This window comes from Xiphophorus hellerii, chromosome 22, assembly GCF_003331165.1.
Source record: "Xiphophorus hellerii strain 12219 chromosome 22, Xiphophorus_hellerii-4.1, whole genome shotgun sequence".
Taxonomy (NCBI): domain Eukaryota; kingdom Metazoa; phylum Chordata; class Actinopteri; order Cyprinodontiformes; family Poeciliidae; genus Xiphophorus; species Xiphophorus hellerii.
This window is the reverse complement of record NC_045693.1, coordinates 1,666,882-1,682,405: the sequence shown is the minus strand read 5'-3', so window position 1 is coordinate 1,682,405 and position 15,524 is coordinate 1,666,882. Positions and strand designations below refer to the sequence as shown.

Sequence of the window (15,524 nt, the reverse complement as noted above, 5' to 3'; positions counted from 1 at the left end):
CTAATGGACAGAAAACTGGTTTCTCCAGCATAGAGAACATTTTACCTGAGAGTTTCCAGGTTGCAGTTTGGACTCTTCAGTCCAGCAGAAAGAAACTTCACTCCTGAATCCTGCAGGTTGTTGTTACTCAGGTCCAGTTCTCTGATACTGGAGGACTGGGAGCTGAGAACTGAGGACAGAACTTCACAGCTTCTCCCTGAGAGGTTACAGTAACTCAGTCTGAGGAGATAGAAAAACCTGATTTTGAACAATTCATCAAAAAAATTTCTTTCTTTCCAGTAACTAATGCTCTCCTTGGAAATATTGATGGGACTGTCTTATTTCAAACATATTTAGGTTTACTTTTCTTGTGAACTGGTACATTATAAAACATCCTTAAACAACATGAATCAATATTTAGCTCATTCTTATCAGATTTCTCTCTTTCAGCAATAAATTCAGCAACAATCTGTGTCCTTACAGAGCTTTGTTGGAGGCTTTAACCACTGGCAGCAGCCCCAGAAGAACCTCCTCTGAAGCAGAGTATTTCTTCAGGTCAAACTCATCCAGATCTTCTCCTGATGACACCAAGATGAAGAGCAGAGCTGACAACTGAGCAAGAGACAATTCATCTCTGGAGAGACTTCCTGAACTCAGAGACTGTTGGATCTCCTCCACTAGAGAACGATCATTCAGTTCATTCAGACAGTGGAACAGATTGATGCTTTTCTCTGGAGACACATCCTCACTGATCTTCTCCTTGATGTACTGAACTGTTTTCTGATTATTCAGTGAGCTACTTCCTGTCTGTGTCAGCAGACCTTGTAGGAGTCTCTGATTGGTCTGCAGTGAGAGTCCCAGCAGAAAACGGAGGAACAAGTCCAGGTGTCCATTTGAACTCTGTAAGGCCTGGTCAATAGCTCTCTGATGGAGAGAATTTGCTTCAAAAAAGTCTTCATTTTCAAATGAAACAAACATGTTAGATGGTTGTTTTTCTTCCATCAGGTTGACTCCAGAGTTGATGAAGGTCAGATGGACATGAAGAGCAGCCAGAAACTCCTGAACACTCAGATGTACGAAGCAGAACACCTTGTCCTGGTACAGCCCTCTCTCCTCTCTAAAGATCTGTGTGAACACTCCTGAGTACACTGAGGCTGCTCTGATATCGATGCCACACTCTGTCAGGTCTGATTCATAGAAGATCAGGTTTCCTTTCTGCAGCTGATCAAAAGCCAGTTTTCCCAGAGACTCAATCATCTTCCTGCTCTCTGGACTCCAGTGTTGATCTGTTTCAGCTCCTTCATCATACTTGACCTTCTTCACTTTGGTCTGAACCACCAGGAAGTGGATGTACATCTCAGTCAGGGTGCTAGGCAGCTCTCCTCCCTCTCTGATCTCCATCACATCCTCCAGAACTGTAGCAGTGATCCAGCAGAAGACTGGGATGTGGCACATGATGTGGAGGCTTCGTGATGTCTTCATGTGGGAGATGATCCTGCTGGCCTGCTCCTCATCTCTGAATCTCTTCCTGAAGTACTCCTCCTTCTGTGTGTCAGTGAACCCTCTGACCTCTGTTACCATGCCAACACACTCAGGTGGGATCTGATTGGCTGCTGCAGGTCGTGTGGTTATCCAGAGGAGAGCAGAGGGAAACAGTTTGCCCCTGATGAGGTTTGTCAGCAGAACATCCACTGAGCTGGACTCTGTAGCATCAGTCAGGATCTCCTTGTTGTGGAAGTCCAGAGGAAGTCGACTCTCATCCAGGCCATCAAAGACGAACAGAACCTGAAAGTGCTCAAAGCTGCAGATTTCTTTGGTTTCAGTAAAGAAGTGATGAATCAGTTCCACCAAGCTGAACTTTTTCTCTTTCAGCACATTCAGCTCTCTGAAAGTGAATGGAAATATGAACTCGATGTTCTGGTGGGCTTTGCCTTCAGCCCAGTCCAGAGTGAACTTTTGTGTTAAGACTGTTTTCCCAATGCCAGCCACTCCCTTTGTCATCACTGTTCTGATTGGTTGATCTCTTCCAGGTTGGACTTTAAATATGTCTTCTTGTCGGATTGTTGTTTCTGGTCTGTGTGGTTTCCTGGATGCTGTTTCATTCTGTCTGACCTCATGTTCATCATTGACCTCTCCAGTCCCTCCCTCTGTGATGTAGAGCTCAGTGTAGATCTGGTTCAGAAGGGTTGGACTTCCTGCTTTAGCGATTCCCTCAAAGACACACTGGAACTTTTCCTTCAGACCAGATTTTAGTTTATGTTGACAAAGTGCAGCAAGATGTTCTAAATGAACACAAAAAGTAAAATCAGGAAGGAAACAAAATCATCTTCTGAAGATGATTTGAATAAATGAGATTCAATCTTTTCAGACTTCAGTAAATGTGTGATTTATCAGTCAGATTACATCTTTGTAGAAATTCTCTTACTGCTCTGCAGATGGTCAACCAGCTCCTCCTGCTTCATCATCTTCATGAAGTTCAATGTGATCTTCATCACTGCCTCTCTGCTGCTCATCTGCTCTTCATCCTCACCTTCCAACTCCTGCTCATCATCTCTCTGACTCTCTGAACATTCTGGGTAGGCCTGTCACGATAACAAATTTAGCTGAATGATTAATTGTCTCAAAAATTATTGCGATAAACGATAATATTGTTTGAAGACCTTTTTACACTGATTTAATGGAAATGATGTAATAACGCATGCGATTTCCTGCCAAAGATAGATACACTTTATTTTCAAAAGAACACTAAACACTGGAAATGATAAACAAAATAAACAAAACAACCAAAAACAAAAATAAAATGGATTCTCAGTCTCCATTAACAAAAAATGTACTGGAAAAAAAACTAAACAACATAAAGTAAAAGTGGAAATAAATACTGCATTCAACCTAAAGAGGGCAGATTATGAAGTCTGTATATTATGTTGCCCTTCAGTAATAATTAGATTTAAATAGAGAAGATGGGCACATCGACTACCTGATGCAATAATTCACACTACATGACTTTTTGCTCCTATTTTCCCTTTACAACAATCTTAAAACGTTGGTCTTTCTAAGATTGTGTGGTGTGTTACGATCGTCGTTGCTGCTCCGATCTAAATCAGGGTTTTTCCCCTACTGGGAGCTTTAAGGACACCTGTTGAATGTGACAGGCAGCCAATCAGAAAGCGCGGATTCTCCTCTGTGTTTTCTGAGGGGAAATTACGGAGGGGAATCCCAAACAGCTGACACGGCGCAACCCGAAATCCAGCGGACATTGGAGATGATATGTGGAAACAACATTAATGTTTATTCAACATGCAAAGAATATAGAAATGACAAGAGGAGGAGTTGGAGCGAAATTGCTACAGCAGTTGATAAACCCGGTAACTTTTCAGCTGTTCTTCGTTAACGTGACTTAAACAGGTTATAATGATTTTCATTCAGTCAGGACTTTACGCTGACACTAGCCACATGCATTGCAGGTAGATTGTAGTAAAGCATTGATTAATGCCTGGTTTTAAAATTAGTTCACTGGACTTGTAGCCATTATTTTGTGCCCATTGTTGGACACCACACGGCAGGACCGAACCCGATCGAACCGTTATACCTAGGATTTCTGTCGGCTAATGTGTGGTCTGTCAGGTTTTGAAAATGGGCCGACAATCAGCCGACAGCTCTAAGATCATGTCTGCGCTGGGCTTTACACTAAGGAAATGAGGAAGGGAGGGTCAGTGGAGAGCACCGGAGTTGAGCCTTTTTTCATTCGGTGTCATCAACAGAAAGAGAAAAAGGCTGGAAGAGACGATAATGCCGATAATTAAAATGACATCGATAGTTTTAATTTATCGTACGATTAATTGATTTATCGTTTATCGCGACAGGCCTACTTATGAATTTAATGATAAAACTTGACTAAATGTCATGTTTTGATTGTTGATTCTATGTTGCATAACTCTGTGTTTTTGTGTCTGTTATGATGTAAAGCTTGTTGAAATGCTTTGCTGCTGAAATGTGATTGATTCATGTACAGACCTTAAACATGGAGTCCAGCTGCTGGGCAGACGGACCCCTGGGAACCTCTGAGCTCTGCTGGTCCTGGTCCTGGTCCACTCTGAGGAGGAACCAGGAACAATTAGGAAATATTGATACAGCAGATTTCATAGATCAAATCACCAAGAGCTTCACAGTAAAATCATTTAAACATAAAAACAGATCACTGCATAAATGCAATGAGAAAAGTTGAAAAGAGGAAGACGAAGTAAAAACCAGTAACATCAGAATCTCCCAGTAGACATTTTGACAAGTGGATCTTGAACTGGGACTTCAAACTCAGTCAGCAGATTTAAGGATTCATTTCCATGTGACTGGATGTAAACCAGGCCAGAAACAGAAGCTCTCAGGTTTTCTTTCATTTGAGCCTCCAGAATTGGCAGAAACTACTGGACAGATGTTGAAACACCTAAAGTAAAAACTGAGAGGATTTTTGTTGGCCTTTGATTTCTGCTTGTTGTAGCAACAAACCAGTTTAATAAAAATATATTGACAGAGTCACAGCAGAGCATTTCTGAAAATATTCATTAGGTTTTTAAGTTTCACAATCATTTCTGAAATGTTTAAGTGCTGAATGTAACCAGGATAATTTTTCTATATTAGATGTAGTTTAGTTATTTTATTTTCTATTTTGTTAAATCTAATTTTATTTTGTTTTATTTAAAGATCTAATTTAAAAATCCTCCTTTGTTTTACTTTTTCGACACTAACCGGGCGAGAGCAGGGTTGTTCTCGCGAGGGTTTAAAGTCATGCGACAGCTGCACGTCAGTCCTAAATTGACAGCCACTGCTTATATTGCTGCTAAATCGCACCTTGGGTAGCAGACGCTGTGGGACTGTGACGTGCAGGTAGGCTTGGGTGTTGTTCCCAAAGCGGTTTTGCTTTTGAATGTCGATTATACATCAATCGTATACCTCTGTTAAATTACAGACATATGGTCGCTCATCTGAACGTTGAAACGATCTCTGTTTGTTAAAAGAGGAACTGGTAAGTGTTGCTCGGGAGCTAGAATGCTAGCGCTAGCCTCCCAGCCTGTGATTACACACCTACATAAAAACACATTTGGATTGAAATTGCATGTAATTATGTAGGCTCAGATTCAATTATTAAGAAATGCATGTACATGTACATTGATTGTCGGGCCTGTTTCCGCAGGCCAGGTGTGTTCCAGATCCCACCCCCGCTCGGAGTAACTGAAGGATCTGGGACACATTAAGAATTGTCTGGTTTTTGTATATTGACCGGACTGGCGAGCTAACCATAGCGGATTCAGAAAGTCACCCATAATCTGAGGAAACATCTCCAAACCAGAAGGGAAATTCAACCAACCACTTCACAGCTGGAACTAAATGACTATTTTTGTTTTTTCCCTTCCGTCACCGACAGAGACTTCCTTGGTTTAAGGAACTGGACTTTAAAGCTGTGAAACAATTTGTATATATTGTAAATATAAATACACCTCATTGATTTTTGCACTCTCCAGTTGTATGTGTCTTGCAATTTGCCACTACCTCCAGTAGACGAACCTGGAACCTAGTTTTTCACTTAGAGTGACGTTGATTTGGGTTTTTTAATAATCTTAAAATGTAACTCGGGTTACATAGCTTGGCGAGCTAGCCAGGAGGTTGTTGGCATTTTGTAAACACAAATCATTGTTTTTTTGTCATCAACAATATGGATGAGTTTCAAAAACTCGACATAAAAATTCCCAACTCTGTTTTGGTTGAAGGCATTTCAGATGAAGATAGTAAAGAGGAAGTATTTGACTTTTTGAAACAATATGGGAAGATAACAAAGACTGAAATCATTTCTGAAGCTGATTCTGAGTTTGAGGGCCAGCTTGTGGTTGAATTTAGCAGTGGTACAGCAGTAGCTGAATTGCGTTCCATTCTACCATATTCATTCAAATCATCTGAAAAGTCAGACACATTTTTCATCTCTGAATTAGCTGTTGTATATGCAGAACATGTTTCACAGAGTAAAACTCATTCTTATTTATTTGAGTTACAGAAACTTGCAAAGCTCTCTGGCATGGATTTTGCAGAGGTGTTAAAATCCACGATGACTCAGATTGGACAATCAGTTGCTGAACTTCACTCAGCTGCTAAGATGGAGTATCCTGATGAGAAGTCTGAGGTCATGGCAGCAGCTGCAGATCCAACAATGAAGGAAGAGCCAACGTGGTCAACCGCCACTGATCCTACAGTTTCCAGACAGAGACTTGAGCAGCAACCTACCTCACGACAGAGACCTTCTCTTCATGATGATGACATCCAACCACCCGAAGTCCAGCGCTACGTGGTGGAACACATTATGAAAACTGAGGAAAGTGCTTACCATCTACAAAGGCTCCGAGTGTTTTCTGGACGGCTGCCTAGACCAGCACATGAAGCAGACTACGAGACCTGGCATTCAGGAGTGGATCTGCTACTAAAAGACCCATCAGTTTCTGAGCTGCAGCGATCAAGGAGGATCGTGGAGAGTTTACTTCCCCCAGCCGCTGATATGCTGAAGCATCTAAGTTCAGATACTCCACCTACTGTATATCTGAACATATTGGATTCGGCATATGGCACGGTGCAAGATGGAGAAGAACTCTTTGCAAAATTCATGGACACTTTCCAAGATGCAGGGGAGAAGCCATCTTCATACCTCCAGCGGCTGCAGGTAGCATTAAACTTAGCCCTGAAACGAGGTGGTGTGTTAGCCAAGGATGTAAACCGGCATCTCATAAGCCAGTTCTGTAGGGGTTGTTGGGACAATACTTTGATTGCTGAACTCCAATTAAAACAAAAGAAATTGGTCCCACCTAGTTTCTCTGAACTGCTACTACTTCTACGTACTGAAGAGGACAGGGAGGCAGCTAAAACTTCCCGGATGAGACAATATTTGGGGTCCAACAAACAAAAAGTAGTCAATCATGCACAATTGGTTTCTGTTGACGCAGGTGATGGTGGAGCCGTTGCTGCTTTAACCAAATTGACTCAGCAGTTGGCAGAACAACTGGCAGATGTACAGCGGCAGCTGGCTAAGCTAACATCCACAACCACCCAGCCCAGGACTACATCACAACCTAAAGTAATGCACAGTAAGCCGGGTGAAAAAGGGGGCAATACAGTGACATCCAAACAGTCCCCACCAGTCCATGTTAAACCTGGTTATTGTTTCAGGTGTGGTGAAAATGGTCATATTAAGCCACAATGTAATAATGAACCAAACCCTGCTCTTGTTGCCAGAAAAAGGAAACAGTTTGCTCAGCGACAGCAGAACATCTTTCAGAAGAAGTTAAACTAGGCATGGTTCCTGTTGCGGGACAAACCGGAACCAGTCCCAGCCAAACCGGTCCCCTTATTAAAGAAAAGACTGTTAAATGTACAAAACTGCAAGCCCAAGCTAATAAACTACCCACTCAGCTACCCAAAGGTTTGATTGGATCAAAGTGTGCTGCTGTTGTTGACATTTCTGGTCATGTGTGTAACTGCCTTTTAGACACTGGTTCACAGGTGACAACGATCCCAGTTTCTTTCTATAATGATAAGCTAAGCAACCAACCTGTACTGCCTCTGGATAATTTGTTACAGGTTGAAGGTGCTGCTGGACAGTCTGTTCCGTATCTGGGGTACGTGGAGCTGGTCATCACATTCCCTGAAGACTTCATAGGAGTAAACACAGAGGTACCAACTCTCGCTCTTGTGGTCCCAGATACTAGTCCTGACAGGCCATCTAATGTACTTATTGGCATGAACACACTGGAGCCACTGTATGAACAACATCTTAGCAGTAACCATGTACAATTTCAACCCATGGCCCAAGGATATCAAGCGGTCCTGAAACTGCTACAGTTAAGGCACCAGCAAAATCAATTAGGAAATGCAGGGACTGTCAGGCTGTTAAGTACCACTCCAGTCCTTATTTCACCTGGACAAACCATTGTCTTGGAGGGTTCTGTTAAAAACACCTCTCCATCTGCCACTAAGTGGGCCATTGTTGAACACCCTAGCTCGCCTTTACCAGGGGGTTTATGTGTTCAAAGTTGTCTAATTACACTGCCACAGCATCCACCACATAAAGTCCCAGTGATCATGAAGAATGAATCAGAGCAAGAGGTGTTCATATCACCATTAACCATTATTGCAGACATTGGGTCAGCACCTACTGTTTTGTCACAACAAATCGCATCTCAAACCTCACAACAAACCACTTTGGAGTTTAACTTTGGAGACTCTCCCATTCCACCTGAGTGGAAGGAACATATTATCAACAAAATGAACAGCATGCCTGAAGTATTCTCTCATCATGATCTGGATTTTGGCTGTACAGATGCAGTTAAACATACCATTAAACTTAGTGATGAAACGCCTTTTAAACACAGAGCAAGGCCAATCCATCTCAAAGATCTGGAGGCAGTCCGTGAACATCTTAAAGACCTGCTCGAAGCTGACATCATAAGAGAGTCTAAATCACCATTTTCCTCTCCAATAGTTGTTGTTCGGAAACGTAATGGTTCCGTCCGGCTATGCATAGATTACAGGAAACTAAATCTTCAAACTATCAAAGATGCATATGCCCTTCCTAATTTGGAAGAATCTTTTTGTGCTTTGACAGGGTCCAAATGGTTTACTGTGTTGGATTTAAAATCTGGCTATTATCAAATAGAGATGGCAGAAGAAGATAAGGCTAAAACAGCTTTTGTAACTCCCCTTGGATTTTGGGAGTGGAACAGGATGCCACAAGGAATTACAAATGCACCTAGCACGTTTCAGCGGCTAATGGAGAGATGCATGGGAGATCTGCATCTTAAAGAAGTCCTTGTCTTCCTCGATGACATCATCATCTTTTCTGCCACTCTGGAAGAACATGAGGAACGGCTGCTGCGTGTACTCTCCCGGTTGAAGCAGTTTGGACTAAAGCTCTCTCCAGAGAAATGTAAGTTCTTTCAGTCTTCTGTACGTTATTTGGGACACATTGTCTCTGAAAAAGGAGTTGAAACTGATCCAGAAAAGATTGATTCTTTAAAATCCTGGCCAGTCCCCCGCAACCTTAAAGAGTTGCGATCTTTTCTGGGTTTTGCTGGATATTACCGAAGATTTATTAAAGACTATGCTGCTATTGTCAAATCACTTAATGAATTAACCCGTGGTTATCCTCCTGCCCGCAGCCCTGCAAAACTGAAGAAACCAGAAGGAAAGTACTCGGATCCAAAGCAATCCTTTGGAGATAAATGGACTAGCCATCAGCAGATTGCCTTTGAAACAGTCATTTCCAAATTGACTACAGCACCTGTTCTTGGGTTTGCAAATCCACAGCTGCCATACATTTTACATACTGATGCCAGTACAAATGGGTTGGGAGCAGTATTGTACCAAGAGCAGGAGGGCAAGCTGCGTGTTATTGCTTATGCTAGTCGAGGCCTGTCTGTCAGTGAGTCAAAATATCCTGCGCATAAACTGGAGTTTTTGGCCCTGAAGTGGAGTGTTACTGAGAAGTTTCATGATTACCTCTATGGGACTAACTTTACAGTTGTCACAGATAGCAACCCTCTCACTTATGTTCTTTCTTCAGCCAAGCTGGATGCTACAGGTCACCGGTGGTTAGCAGCACTGTCCACTTACTCATTCAAGCTGCAGTACCGTGCTGGAAAACAGAATTTTGATGCTGATGCTCTGTCCCGACGCTCACATGAAGATACTTCTAGTGATCAGCACTGCAGAGAGAGGGAGCTCATTCAACATCTGACCAGTCAGTTGGGTAATGGTAAAAACACCCATGACATTTCCCCTGAAATTGTGGATGCCATCTGTCAGAGTTGTATAATCCGAACACAGAACCAAACTGAACTTAGTCGATCTGTCGCACTGGTTGAGTCTCTATCTGTCTCTGTTGACTCCATCCCTGATGGGTTCAGCAATGAAGAGTTGCATGGCTTGCCTCTAATCCCCTCTCTATCTCAGGTCGATCTCCAAGAACAACAACAAGCTGACCCTGCTATTCGTGAGGTCATTCATCAGCTGGAGACTGGGGAGAAGGTCCTTCCATCGGTTCGAGAGGAGCTACCTGACCTTCCTTTGCTCCTGAGAGAGTGGAACAGGTTAGAGTTGGTGGATGGAATCCTATATCGGAGAAGACATGATGGAGATAAACTTATCTACCAGTTAATCCTACCGCCCAAGTTACGACCAGCTATTTTAAAGAGCTTGCACCATGATATGGGGCATATGGGCATCGAAAGAACAATTGATCTGGTGCGCCAACGCTTCTTTTGGCCCAAAATGACATTAGATGTGGAGACTTTTGTCAGAACCTGTGGTCGTTGCATAAGGCGTAAAGCTCAAATAGAAAGAGCAGCTCCATTAATAAATATTCAGACAAGCCGACCACTTGAACTGCTATGTATGGACTTTTTAACCATTGAACCTGACAGCAGTAATACTAAGGACATTCTTGTTCTTACTGATCATTTTACCAAATTTGCAGTTGCCATTCCTACCCCCAACCAGAAGGCAAAGACTGTTGCAAAGTACCTCTGGAATGAATTTATGGTTTATTATGGAATTCCAGAGCGTATACATTCAGACCAGGGTACAGATTTCGAGTCCAAGCTCATTAAAGAGCTCTGTGAAGTTGTAGGCATGAAGAAAAGCCGAACTACCCCGTACCACCCACGAGGGAATCCAGTCGAGCGCTTCAACCGCACTCTGCTCAATATGCTTGGAACCCTGGAAATGAAACAAAAGTCAAAATGGCGAGAGTATGTCAAACCTTTAGTACATGCATATAACTGTACAAGAAATGAGGTAACAGGGTTCACACCTTATGAACTCATGTTTGGTCGTTGTCCTCGTCTTCCTGTGGATTTGGCTTTTGGTTTACCCGTCAGAGAACAATCATCCATCTCTCATTCAGAGTATGTTAAGAATCTGCAATCCAGCCTGAAAGAAAGCTACAAACTAGCTTCTGAGAATGCCCTCAAATCAGCTGCAAAGAACAAGACCCGTTTTGATCAGAAAATTACACCATGCAGTTTGGAGATAGGAGATCGAGTACTGGTTCGCAACATCCGTCTGAGGGGTAAGCACAAGCTGGCAGACAGATGGGAACCAGGGGTGTACAAAGTTGTTGACAGAGCTGAAAATGTACCAGTTTACACTGTACAACCTGAACACAAAGAGGGACCAACTCGTACTTTACATAGAGACCTGTTGCTTCCTTGTGGTTTCCTGCCAGTTTGCTCCACAGAAGACCCTTCCATCTCCATGCCTGCCTCACAACGAAAGACTCGCAGCCAGGATGGTTGCCATCCAGATGTTCCTGATGCGATGCAGGAGGATGAGGATGCTGAGCCATATGTGCCAGAAGTTTCCATCCCATCCCCAACCAGATTCAGTGTGAAGGTGAGAAAATTTAAGTCATCACCCGAATCCATTACTTTGCAGCCTATTTCACCTTTGGCTCAAAGTGATGCTGAAGCACAAGAGCATCCTGTACCTCTAATTCAGAGCACAGACCTTGAGACTGCTAGTCCATCTGAAAATGAAGAATCCTGTTTAACAACTGATTCATCACTATCTCACCATGAAGACAAGCTACCTGTGGAACAGATTGAGACAGAGGAACTTTCTGAACCACATGTAGCTGAGCCTGTGAAAGTACACATGGAGGGAGAAGTCCCTGACGAACACTTACCTGAAGTTCAAGAACCTGACGCTGAGGGTCATCTGGTCGTTCAATCTGAGTCATCCACAGGTCCTGCAAATGTCAGCTCACCCTATAACTCAGTTGAGGCTGAAATATTGCCCAGGCGATCAGATAGACAGCGTCAACCTCCTAGTCGTCTAACATATCCTGTGTTGGGTAAGCCACTCATTTCAGTAGTTCAGACTCTATTGCATAGTTTGGCAAATGTGTACACTGAGACTCTCAGGCAAGTTTCTAATGTAAATATTCAGAAAAATTAATTCAAGTAACCATGCAACGGGACGTGCAGGAATTAAAGAGGGGAGGATGTAACCAGGATAATTTTTCTATATTAGATGTAGTTTAGTTATTTTATTTTCTATTTTGTTAAATCTAATTTTATTTTGTTTTATTTAAAGATCTAATTTAAAAATCCTCCTTTGTTTTACTTTTTCGACACTAACCGGGCGAGAGCAGGGTTGTTCTCGCGAGGGTTTAAAGTCATGCGACAGCTGCACGTCAGTCCTAAATTGACAGCCACTGCTTATATTGCTGCTAAATCGCACCTTGGGTAGCAGACGCTGTGGGACTGTGACGTGCAGGTAGGCTTGGGTGTTGTTCCCAAAGCGGTTTTGCTTTTGAATGTCGATTATACATCAATCGTATACCTCTGTTAAATTACAGACATATGGTCGCTCATCTGAACGTTGAAACGATCTCTGTTTGTTAAAAGAGGAACTGGTAAGTGTTGCTCGGGAGCTAGAATGCTAGCGCTAGCCTCCCAGCCTGTGATTACACACCTACATAAAAACACATTTGGATTGAAATTGCATGTAATTATGTAGGCTCAGATTCAATTATTAAGAAATGCATGTACATGTACATTGATTGTCGGGCCTGTTTCCGCAGGCCAGGTGTGTTCCAGATCCCACCCCCGCTCGGAGTAACTGAAGGATCTGGGACACATTAAGAATTGTCTGGTTTTTGTATATTGACCGGACTGGCGAGCTAACCATAGCGGATTCAGAAAGTCACCCATAATCTGAGGAAACATCTCCAAACCAGAAGGGAAATTCAACCAACCACTTCACAGCTGGAACTAAATGACTATTTTTGTTTTTTCCCTTCCGTCACCGACAGAGACTTCCTTGGTTTAAGGAACTGGACTTTAAAGCTGTGAAACAATTTGTATATATTGTAAATATAAATACACCTCATTGATTTTTGCACTCTCCAGTTGTATGTGTCTTGCAATTTGCCACTACCTCCAGTAGACGAACCTGGAACCTAGTTTTTCACTTAGAGTGACGTTGATTTGGGTTTTTTAATAATCTTAAAATGTAACTCGGGTTACATGAAGATCACAGATAGGGAACAACATGAAGTCACTGGTTAAAATACAAATCATTGTTCCTCCTACAGCTGAGAAGGACTAAAACTCTTCATCACTAGAACCGAGGAAGACTTTCAGACATGACAAAACGGTTCAGTAACAAGGAAAGAAAAACTGTTGGTTCCATGTTGACCTTGATTCTGTCATTATGAGTATTGGAGAGGTCCGATCCAGTCCAGTGAGCTCATCAACAATCAGAGTGAGCTGCACTCTAGACTAAATATTTCACTTTAACCAGAGAAAAGAGTTTAATGATGGTGATTAATCAATGAGGCCCAAAGCAGCCAGATCAGTTAAACATGATGTAGCATCAAGGACGCCTCCTGTGGTTCTGGAGAACATCCAACACACACCGCTTCACATATGAACATAGAAACAAACATGTTGGAATAAAAATATTTCAGACTGACTCCGTCTCCATGGTTACCGCAGGTAGAAACAGCTCACCTCTCTGATGGTGGAGGTCCAGGAGATTTAAAGTCGATGATGTGATCGTTTGACCTGTTGCTCCTAAAGGACACACAGCTGGGCTCTGGTTCTGGTTCTGGTTTGGGTCTCTGATGGATCCTGAGAGAAAGGTGATGATTAAAACCTTTTCTGTTAGTTTTTGTTTACACACAAGCCAACATTTACTCATCATGGACCCATCTGGACCGGAACCGGGCTGAAAACAGGACCTAGATGGAATCATTTGGCCCTGATCCAGTGTGAACGCTGTGTGAAAAGGGCTGTGGACACTTAGAGATGGTGACCTCACCTCTGACCTTTGCTCTGGCTCTCATCTTCACACTGATCCATGCTGCTGAATTCACTTCAGCTCACACACACTTTCTACCTTCACCTGCAGAGGAAACACACATCATTGATCAGCTCTGATCATCCTTTACATCATTAGAGCTGGAAAAAGATCAGCTCCTCCTCTGATTGGCTCTTCTTCTCTGCTTCATGTCAGTGTCAGTTGAATGCAGTCAGAGGAAGCTGCATCAGCTGCTGCACTTCTACTGTCAGGCCACTAGATGGAGACACGGAGACACTTTTACATTCACTGATTCACTGACTGAACAGCAGGAACTATTTTATTTCATAATCAGACTCTGTAAGTGGATTATCTGCTCCATCAAATATAAACTATTTAATAACTATATTTTACTTTAGCCAAGGGCAAATGAGTAAAATTATTCCTTTGAAGGATTAGCTCCCAAATTTGAACCCGGAATCCAGAGTTTGATTCCAGGAAGTAAAAACGTGACGCAGTTTGTTCAGAGAAGAAACCAAAGAATCATCAGCTGATCATCGTGATGTTTGATTCCTGTTCATCAATAATCAATAATCCTGTATATTAATCTCCTACCAGAAATGAAACGTTGATCTGAAATCAAAAGTGAACATTTTCTCCAAACATCAGAGAAACAAGCAGGAAAATTCCTGAAGACAAAATTCAAGTAGGAAACAAAACAAACTTACAGTTTATTCAGACGGTCCAAAGATCTGAAGATCTGAACAGAATGCGACCCAACAGAACCACGACAGGACGGATGGAGCCACACCTGAAGGGTTTGAAACTAAAAGTAAATGTGACGACCGTTATATAACTGTCATAAACTGTTATAACTGTTATATAACTATATGACGTCACCGCTCACCTGGTTTGTAGTTTTCTATTCATTGAGCAAAACAGTGTTACGTACCGTTACTCTCACCGTTGCTTGTTCTTCTTCTTTTTTTTTTTTTTACTGGTTACGGGAGAGCAGGGCCACAACAATAACTGCGTATTGATGTAGACAAAAGGAACAGAGTAAAGAAAACAAAACGGGAACCTGACAGAACAGTGAGGTGGGTCTTACCTTAGATGTCCGACCAGCTGACATCCGTTGAGAAGGTCGATCCCTCGTTCATCAGATGCTCCGTTTACTATTTTGGGGGGTGTCTTTAAATATGTAGTTTTTCCCTTTTCTAAAAACGCACCACTTGTAATTTCCTCGGTGGTTGGTCTTAGCGGGCATTTAACTCACCGGTGCTAAAATTCTTTAGCATCCAGCCGGTTTCCCAAAAACAAATCAAAACAAAAGAAAACAAACTTCATCCCGGCCAAAAACCTCCGACGCTCCCCTCTGGGGGGATCCGTCCTGAGGTGAAGGTTCTCTGTTCCTTCCAGAACCTTCCCCCCCCCGTACTTTCAATTATTTTTCTTCCAAAATTCAGCATCATGCCATGCATCAATCATCAGTTAAAACACGTTGGCTGACTGATGATGGGACAGAAGAGAGAAACTCTGAGACTGTTCCTGGAAATCATTTTAGGACAAACTGGACAATTTGAACTAGCCATCCATACATTTCCTGTTCACCCTTGTCCCTTGTCGGGAGTTACATTCCGGGAGAGATGGGGTACACCCTGGACAGGTGGCCAGTCTGTCGCAACACAGAGACAAACAGGCACGCACAC

At 42.6% G+C, this 15,524-nt stretch overlaps 2 protein-coding genes and 1 long non-coding RNA gene across 3 annotated transcripts; 2 read left to right on the top strand and 1 right to left on the bottom strand.

Moving 5' to 3' along the window:
* Positions 1-456: 456 nt before the first annotated feature.
* On the bottom strand, positions 457-2,486 carry LOC116712620 (NLR family CARD domain-containing protein 3-like). Its single transcript, XM_032552424.1, has 2 exons — positions 2,405-2,486; positions 457-2,261 (listed from the first exon to the last, which is right to left on the bottom strand). The coding sequence occupies exons 1-2, from the start codon at positions 2,469-2,471 to the stop codon at positions 457-459; spliced, it is 1,872 nt and encodes a 623-aa protein (XP_032408315.1). The 5' UTR covers positions 2,472-2,486.
* A 2,106-nt stretch (positions 2,487-4,592) lies between these two features.
* On the top strand, positions 4,593-6,010 carry LOC116712632 (uncharacterized). Its single transcript, XR_004337600.1, has 2 exons — positions 4,593-4,999; positions 5,168-6,010. It is a non-coding gene; the product is annotated as an uncharacterized LOC116712632 (long non-coding RNA).
* A 153-nt stretch (positions 6,011-6,163) lies between these two features.
* On the top strand, positions 6,164-7,438 carry LOC116712625 (modulator of apoptosis 1-like). The gene is made up of 2 exons (XM_032552428.1): positions 6,164-6,679; positions 6,960-7,438. Exons 1-2 carry the CDS (start codon positions 6,176-6,178, stop codon positions 6,984-6,986), a joined length of 531 nt encoding a protein of 176 aa, XP_032408319.1. The 5' UTR covers positions 6,164-6,175; the 3' UTR covers positions 6,987-7,438.
* The last annotated feature ends 8,086 nt before the right edge of the window (positions 7,439-15,524 follow it).

Bases quoted from the DNA above. Each gene is read 5' to 3' on its own strand.
- LOC116712625 (XM_032552428.1), top strand. From the start codon at position 6,176: ATGAAGGAAGAGCCAACGTGGTCAACCGCCACTGATCCTACAGTTTCC. The intron at 6,680-6,959 runs GTAGCATTAAAC...CTGTTGACGCAG, and splicing joins CATACCTCCAGCGGCTGCAG to GTGATGGTGGAGCCGTTGCT.
- LOC116712620 (XM_032552424.1), bottom strand. From the start codon at position 2,471: ATGAAGATCACATTGAACTTCATGAAGATGATGAAGCAGGAGGAGCTG. The intron at 2,262-2,404 runs GTAAGAGAATTT...GTGTTCATTTAG, and splicing joins GGTTGACCATCTGCAGAGCA to AACATCTTGCTGCACTTTGT.